This window comes from Toxotes jaculatrix, chromosome 13 (genome assembly GCF_017976425.1).
Source record: "Toxotes jaculatrix isolate fToxJac2 chromosome 13, fToxJac2.pri, whole genome shotgun sequence".
NCBI classification, from domain to species: Eukaryota; Metazoa; Chordata; class Actinopteri; family Toxotidae; genus Toxotes; species Toxotes jaculatrix.
In genome coordinates this window covers 10,457,909-10,466,540 of record NC_054406.1, presented here as the reverse complement: position 1 = coordinate 10,466,540, position 8,632 = coordinate 10,457,909, and the positions used below count along the sequence as shown (strand labels likewise).

Below are 8,632 nucleotides of genomic sequence, written 5' to 3'. Positions count from 1 at the left end.
AAAGTAATTGTAGATTCATTTTCTGTCAACTAATGGTTGCATCATATTAAAGAAAGTAATTACCTGCTATTACCTGCGTCTAACTCTTTAGGCTTTTATTGTGAAGGCCACGTCCGCACACTTCCGATCTTGCCCTAGTTATTTCCCGCTGGCTTCACGCAGCTCATTTCAGACCACCAGGCGCACCAGCACCCCCGTCTCTGCTGACTCAGTGCCTTACCAGCAGTCCCTCCACCCCGAGATACAGCATCCAGCAACCGACGCACACTCCTCCGGTCAACCCGCCCCGGCACCACCGTACAGAAATGGCCAAGACCGCAATCGGTGAGTTTTGCACTTTTACATAAATATGTATATATTTTTTCTGAGATAGCGGCTTCGCAGGTCTGAGGATGCTGACAGGCTGTGGCGACACCCATAGCACAAAAGGATGCTGAGGGTTGGTGAGAGGGAGCGGCCAAACTCCTTTGCAAGTCACTTCTAAAAAAAAATATTTAGTTGTAAAAATGAAGCAGCATTTTCATGTTGGTTTTAGCAAATAAGAAGAGAGTTTATTTTGCTGCTTTCGTCTGATCCCAAATATGAATGAGTGCCGATCAGGATGAGATCTAGGATTCAGTGACGCATATTTTTTAAATGCACTTCAGAGCAAGCGAATAAAAGAGAATGAATCCATATCAGCACAAGAAAGGCGATGTTCCCCCTCACACAGCAGTATTTTGTCGATGCCTGCCTGCCGCACCTGCCCCTTGTTGCCTGACTCAGAGCCGTGCAGCATAATGCAGCGCCAGCGACCCCACCCAACATCTCCGGTCCCCTTCAAAGCAAGCCAGCCGCTCTTCGTGGTGTGCAGCGGTTCACCGTGACAAATCACCTTATCAAAACTGGGCCAATCTATGTAGCTGTGTCTGTAAAGCCCTGCTGGACTCATTTTTTTTGTAGGTGACCGCAAATGGCAGGAATGAGCGAGAGAGGGGGAGAAAAAAAAAAAGATAGAGCATCCTTATCCAGAAATGCTTTGCAGTCGAGGGAAGAATTTACGACTGGCGATGGAAATGAATGTCGTCTCAGGAATATCAGACTCCAGTCCTGTTAGGAAGGTTATTGACTGTAAACGTGGCCCATAATGTTCAATAACCGCATTATTACCAGGCCACAATCGAGCCTTTAATGGAATGTTACAGTCATTTTGGAGAATTAAATGAGATTGGGTGTTATGGCAGGTGGAAGGCCTTGTATTTGTGTCAGCCTCTGAATTTCCAATCCATATGAAGGCATGATATATTTTGATTTGAATATATTACTTTATGAATTGTCTCTGGCCTATAAACACTAGATGTGACTTGCAGGCTTTATAAAAAAAAAAAAAAAAGAAGCCCATATGCTGATCATATCGAACATTAAGGAAAGTGTGAGGGTTAATCGGGGGTGTGTAAAAAGGCTCAAAAGTGCAATGTGTGTGTGGCCACTCCAGAGGATAGCCTGTTTGTTTTCTGGTTGACTAGGCGCTTGATGGATGGAGGGGCATGCAGACAGACAGCAGTAAGGGTCCTGCATGGTGTCTGCGCTGAGGGACACCGGCAACTAAACCTTGACTGTTATATTTATTCCCCTCTTCTCCTCCTCCTCCTCCTCCTCCTTTGCCTCCTCCTTCCTCCTCTTTCCTCCATGATTTGAGCTGTGAACGGGCAGAATGGGATGGGCAGGGAGCAGACACTCCGGGAGAAAGCAGTCACCATGCCAGTCAGCTCGCAGCAGGTCTTTGAGTTCATTTAGACTTTCTAGAAACGTAGCGCTCCCAATATTTTAGAATCATATTTGGAATTTAATTCAACTTTTTTCACAATTATGAAATGGAGGAGCAAAAATACCTGTAGTTTCATGGGTAAATGATCTTCTATAACTTTAAGGACTATAAGGAAGGATAAATACCACTGTGTATATATGAATTTGTGGCTTTTTTAAAAATTCTTTGGAGGAGAATTGAGGATAGTGATAAATACAGACATCCTTAGGCCTCTACACTACAAAATGGATCAGTTATTCCACAAACAAACTAGTGCTCAGAACCACTCCTGTGTGCATTAAGGCCTCTAAGGCCTTTTCCTGATCCTTATCGTGCAGTCTTGTCATATCCAATTAGGTGTGGTCATTCAGCTGGTGCCCTAAAATCAATTCCTTGGTGCACAGAAACAGAAGCTTCTTGGACAATAATGCCATCAATTTTAAGCAACTAGTCATGTCCAAATCCGGCTATATGTCTCATCTTACCACCTCTATCATTATTGTCATTATGGGCCATGTGCATAAAGCTTGAAAGTCTCATAAGTCATCCTGATTCATCATCGAGCCCCACTGATCAATGCAGCACACACCCATTACTGGTTCAGATGACTGTTGCTCTTTAAGATAGGCTGAGAGGAAGAAGTGACATCAATCCAGCAGTGATGGTATGCCATATGCTCATGGTTTGATAATCACTTGAAAAAATCAACATCTGGGTAAGACAGTTCAGACATTTTGTCATCCTAGTTTAGCAAATTGGATTTTATCTAAAGGTTATCTATACATCTCACGCTGTTACCTATTTGTCTCAGATATTTTGCAGAAACCCTTTTGCTCCTTTAAGCGGATATTGCTTCATCATTTGCAAGCCAATATTGCTTGTTACAGCTTCTCTAATGTGAGGATTTGCTGCTGCTCCTCTTGGTCTGTTTGTGATAATAAACTGAATATCTGTGGATTTTGGACTAACTGTCAGATAAAACAAGGCACAATGAGCTTTAGGAAAGTGTAATGGGGTTTTTTTTTGGCATTTTATAAACCAAAAGATTAATCAATTAATAGAAAATTATCATAGTTGCAGCCCTGATCTCTGTGGGCAGATACAGGGTGCGGTTTAGCAAAAAAAAAAAAAAAAACTTACAACAAGCCCCAGCACCTCTGAATCAAATACCTGAACTGCACTTGATCATCTGGGTGCAATAACGTTTCCTTTAATAGCCAATTTTGCTCTAGTAATACCTTCATAATTTTGTGATTATATTGTTGCCGAGTGGCCCTGCAGTAAAGGGCCTAACTCAGGTGCCAGGCCCATGCTGCTGTGAAACTACAGATCCCAGGAGGGCAGTGAATGCTCTGATACACTCACACTTCGTGGGTTGGCCTCAGCAGGCAGTTTGTCCATAGCCTTCTCAACAATATCTTTCATATGTTGTTCACTTTAGCCCTTTTTGGCCTAAGCGACTCTTTTCTTAAAGCACCGTTCTTTGTTTAAATTCTTGTAATAGCGTTGTTTTTTAAGACAAGCTGGCGGCAGGGAGGAAGAAATAAGAAATAAGGAATAAAGAAAAATACCAAAACAGAGGTGTGGCAGTTTGTGCTAATGCAGAACTGAAGCTCCCAGGAGATGCAGAGTGTGTGGGAGAAAAACAGAGACACAGAGTAAGAACAAGAGGATGGGATTGATAGTGAGAATACATTAGCAACAGGTGAAATGGAGGCTTGGGGATGCAGAAGGTGCTGGGGAAGAGGGATGCTTATGGGGGAGGAGGTACAGAAGATATTGATGATCTGTGCTCTTTGGCTGATGGATTGAAAGAGGAAGTGCAGTTTGCTGGCTGCGTGTCTGTGGTCAGGACGGGAGGAGTAGCTCTCTGAGAGAGAGAGAGAGAGAGGATGCAAGGCTGACTGGTTGAAACCAGCTTCCTAGAGTGGGAGCATTTAAGTGGTGTCATCCCTGTCTGACATTATTTTGTCTCATCTTGTATTCTTGTTTTGAAAAAAGCATATAAAAAACTCAGCCAGCATTTATGAACAAACACGGGTGCTTGGACATTTCCTGCGGAGGAATTACAAAGAATGTCATCCTGGATCATTTATCATCTTTATGAGTCTGATCCAGGGGGAATGAGCTTATTACTATAGCAGTTATGGAAGAAAAATATATTTTCTCTCTGGAGTAATAAAGTTGCAATTTCATATTTTTGCACAGTAGAGAATCTCATATTTTTTGATTATGTATATAAAAACAATATCTTGGAGGTTCTGGTTGAGAGCTACAGCTCAGTTTAAATTTGCAGTGAGGGCTTATCTTCTAAGACAATAAAGAAATGAAACTTACTCTGATGCAGACATGGCAAAAACCAAACTTACAATACTCACCTCAAGTAAATCTAAACAAACCATCTCAGGGGCGCAACAACTGAAATTACTTATTAATCATTCAACAGAAAATTTGCAAATGTGATCTGCAAAGTAATTTTTTAAACAAAAATGCCAAACATTTGATGGTTACAGCTTTTTCTTTGCTCTGTTTTATATCACTGTAAACGGGATATATTTTGGTTGTGGGCTGTGAGTTGGACAAAACAATATATTTGATGACATTCCCCTTGGCATTTTTCACAGTTTTCATGTGTTTTATGGAACCAACAACTAACTGATTAATCAATTAAAGAATCGACAGATTAAAACTCTTTAAAAGACTCTTTAAATAACATCTAAATCATATTAAGGCCAAAGCCTACCACAGGTGAGATAGTGTATTTTACTTTATCAAAATAATTTTTAGCTTTAGTCCTAAACTAGAAATCTAGGCCTAAATTTTCAATTTAAAAACATCACTGACCACAGAAAAGGCTGCAACCAGAGCATGGCAACCACTAAACAAGAATCTCTGCTGATCTGCTCCGTAAGCACTTAACCCATATTACCTGCTCCACTGAATTGTTAACTGTTTGAGCCTTGAGCTGTCAAGTGGGGTTGTGTGTGGGAGAAAATAGCTGCTGGGGTCTTGACATGTACACAGCACTTAATGAGCGTGTGACAACCCTCCAAAAGCTCTGTTCTCCCCCTCATGTCAGCAGAAATGGTGCGGTCTTCTAATTACAAATTAAAGTGCCATCCACCTGAGGTGGCTGCCTTCCATTAGGCTGTCCTGGGGGCAGTTGATGGCCGCTGCAAGTCCCACTGGGAGCTGCCCCCTTTCCTGGTTCCTAATCCTCCCGTCTGTGATTTCTGTTTAAATCAGAAAGGTGTTAGCATGATTTTCAGCCCCACCCAAACAGTGTATCCTCATCTCTCTCCATCTGCTTCCACCCACTCTTTTGTCATTGACAGCCCTTACATCTGAGAAATACTTTTCAGTTTCTCTACCAGTCTCTTCCTTTATCTCCATTCCTACTCAACCCCTCTCATTTTTTTTTTTTTTAGAATTTCTCTTTTTTTCACCCCTACCACCCTCTCACTCTCTCCCACTTCCTCCTGAGGGAAGGGGTTAACAAGGCCATCAGAGAGTAGTGAGAGCTACATCTGAGAGTTGATCACATTACTGTGGCGTCTTCCCGTCTGCAGAGCAGAAAGTGAGAAGCAGAGAGGAGAAGAAGAAAGAGTGAGAAGGGAATAAGAGTAAGGAAGAGGATTTGGATTAATCATACAGTACATTGTACTCCACCATGGAGAGGCTCTTTTGCAGTAAATCTCATTTCTGGCTTTGCTACCGTAAGCCTGCTGCAAAGCACAAATCAGTGTGGCACATTTCAGCCCTGCAGGCCTTGTGCTCTAGATGATGGAGTATGCCTTACTATGACAGTTGGCATGCAAATGTGCACCATGAGGCAGTGTACCTTGACAGAACACAGCAGCCATGTGCAAAAGTAGAATATTTCACAACCTGCAGTGTAGTGCATTTATTTTTGCCGTTCTCCCTGCAGGGACTTGAGGTTCACATTACAAAGTAGTAGGTGCCAAATGCACAGGATAAAAAAAAAAGTCAAGGTGAGACAAGGTTGGCTGTGCTTCTCTTTTCTTTTTTCCTTTCTTTCTTTTTTTTTTTACTGTCTGCCCTTCGGAGCACTCTTCCCACCATACTGAGCAGGGCGCAGGTTCCCAAATACAGCTAGTATTATTTCATACCAGCTTTGCTTCAGTGTGATTAACTTTTTGGATCATAAATGGACCATGGGATGGGCAGTCATATTGCTGTGTTATGCTGATAAGCTAAAACCTTGGCTGTTAGCCTCTATCTAAAAGCCACAAAGAAGATAAGAAACAGTCCAAATATTATCCCAGCATCTAACCTAAATCCTGGCGTGTTTGCCTTTTAAATTACCTGAAAAGCATAAACTTGTCTCAGCGTCTTTTTTTCTTTTTTTGGTGTTAGCAAGAAAATGGCTGAGAGGCAATTGGGCGTTGGTTTGGCTACGTTAATAAATAATAGACTGAAATGAAATGCATAGCTAATGATGTGTGGAGAATCCTGTAGGGACAGCAGCATCTTGGCTGGTGGGGAAATTAGGCCAAGTGAGGAGACATCCATTTCATTCATCCCGCGTGATGCAGTGAAAACAAAGGCCACAAAATCTACACAAAACCTACAGCAGTTCAGCTTCACCAGACAGTCTTTGATGAGGTTTACTTTTTTTTTTTGAGGATGTTATGAATAATTTTTCCTCTAAAAATCTTGATCAAGGACCTCCTGTGGAGGGAGAAGTGGGTTAATGATGTTTCGTCTTTTTATGTGTTAGTGGGTTAATTATGCTTTACATGCAGCAACAAACTAACACACAGTCATGTTTTAATTTACCCCCTCAGCTTACAAAGAGAAGATGAAGGAGATTTCAGTTCTCTCACTCATCTGCTCCTGTCTGTACCCCGAGAGCCGCAAAAACATCATGGGCGACTTTGACGGTACGTGGTAACCAGACTGAAGATCCTCTTTTCATCTTCTCTGTGAAACATGCTTAAATGAAAAGTCACACAGAGCTAAATGTGGGTTTCTTTATTTGTTTCTAATTAATGTGCACACATGCAGACATGGACATCAAGCCCATTAACAAGCGAGCCTCGGGCCAGGCCTTTGAGGTCATCCTGAAGCCGTCCTCCCCTGTGTCTGATGTTTCCCACTGCATCACCAGCCCCCCAAAGAGGGACATTTCCCTGGAGGACATCCAGAAGAAACTGGAGGCAGCTGAGGACCGGAGGAGAGTAAGGATTTTTCCAATCATTTTCACACCCAGCTGCCACAAAAAAAAAAAAGCTGTAATAAAGCTTTTTGTGATACCAAAAGTAAACAATTTCTGGCCTGCGATGTTGCTATTGTGCAATGTGATGTTTGCTTGTTTGGTCAATTGAGCATCAAATTGACTACAGCAACTGCAAAACTACCATGAAAAATCTAATCTAACACCGGCTAATTCCTGCATCTCATTGATTCCAACGTCAATACAGTCAGTCCACCAGCTGACAAATCCCTGCAACTCACCAACAAATCAATCACCCAATCAATAAAATAGTATGACAGATTTTTTAACACCAGATGTCCAATATTGTAGGTCAAACATGCGGTTTAATATATAAATTATAGTGCATGTCAGAGAAGAGGACGGTGGCAAGGAGAGAAATTCTGTTACTTCCAGATATTTAATGTGTTGAACCAGTTCTGACTCATGCGTAAATTTTAAGAAACATTGACCAATGGGATTCAGTAAATCACCTGCCTGTCCTTCTTCTTCCTCCTCCTCCTCTCCCTCCTTCAGTCCCAGGAGGCACAGGTACTCCGGGCCCTGGCTGAGAAAAGGGATCACGAGCGTGACGTGCTGCTGAAGGCCATGGAGGAGAACAGCAACTTCAGCCGCATGGCCGAGGAGAAGCTCCAGCTGAAGATGGAGCAGATTGAGGAGAACCGGATGGCCTACCTGGCTGCCATGATGGAGCGCCTGCAGGAGAGGGTGAGCAGCAAGGTTTTATATATACTGAGCACCATCTGTATCCATTGAATCTAAAACATACAGGAAAGGAGATTTTAGCTTTGGAAACTGTAACATAACTTCCAAATAAAACCGTGACTCAGTAGTATTCATGTAATTTAGAATACAGGGAATTGTCTAATTATGCTAACATAACATAACCTCAGTCATGTTATGTTTTAGGTTTTGTTATCTGAGGGATATATTATTTGTGAAATGTAATAATGAAGAAAGAGATGCAGTTGGAGACTAGAAAGAAGAGAGTAAGGAGGGCTTGTACACCTTCTAGCACCGAGGGGTTTGACAAAGACAAATATTCAGTCCTGTGCCTGGAGGGTGGGAGAGAGGAGGAAGAAGAAGAGAGAAGAGCCTCAGGGTGGAGAGGAGGACAGGCAGAACAGGGAAATGAAGTGAGTCGTCACTGGAAAGGTCAAAGGAGAGAAATGGTGCAGTGAGCAAGAAAAAAATATCAAGAAAGAGCCAGCATCAGGAAAAAAAAAACAAAAACCATCCTCGGTCTGTGTGTTTGTGTTTTTGCCAGGAGAGGCATGCTCAGGAGGTGCGCAGGAACAAGGAGTTGAGAGAAGAACTGACAGCGTGAGAAGCCCCAGCAAGTTCCACATCCCACCTCAGAAACCCCCCCCCCCCCATCACCACTCCCGACCCTGAGGAACACCCCCTTCCCACCACCACCTTATCCCCCATTTCCCCACCACCTCTCCAACCCCCCCCCCCCCCCCCCCTCTTGCCATACTCCCCCATACTACTATGAAACTACCACAGCCTGAGACACCATCCCAAGACAGTGGGAGGTTCAAATGGGGTTGGGGGTGGAAAACAAAAAAGCAAAAAAGCTTAAAAAAAAAAAAAAAGAAAATTAATGT

The 8,632-nt window shown here is 42.7% G+C and overlaps 1 protein-coding gene across 1 annotated transcript; it reads left to right on the top strand.

Annotated features, from left to right (window-relative positions):
• The first annotated feature begins 240 nt into the window (after nt 1-240).
• On the top strand, nt 241-8,359 carry stmn2b (stathmin 2b). Its single transcript, XM_041052691.1, has 5 exons — nt 241-324; nt 6,595-6,690; nt 6,815-6,987; nt 7,539-7,730; nt 8,290-8,359. The coding sequence occupies exons 1-5, from the start codon at nt 306-308 to the stop codon at nt 8,347-8,349; spliced, it is 540 nt and encodes a 179-aa protein (XP_040908625.1). The 5' UTR covers nt 241-305; the 3' UTR covers nt 8,350-8,359.
• The last annotated feature ends 273 nt before the right edge of the window (nt 8,360-8,632 follow it).

Bases quoted from the DNA above. Each gene is read 5' to 3' on its own strand.
- stmn2b (XM_041052691.1), top strand. The intron at 6,691-6,814 runs GTACGTGGTAAC...GCACACATGCAG, and splicing joins CATCATGGGCGACTTTGACG to ACATGGACATCAAGCCCATT. The intron at 6,988-7,538 runs GTAAGGATTTTT...TCCCTCCTTCAG, and splicing joins CAGCTGAGGACCGGAGGAGA to TCCCAGGAGGCACAGGTACT.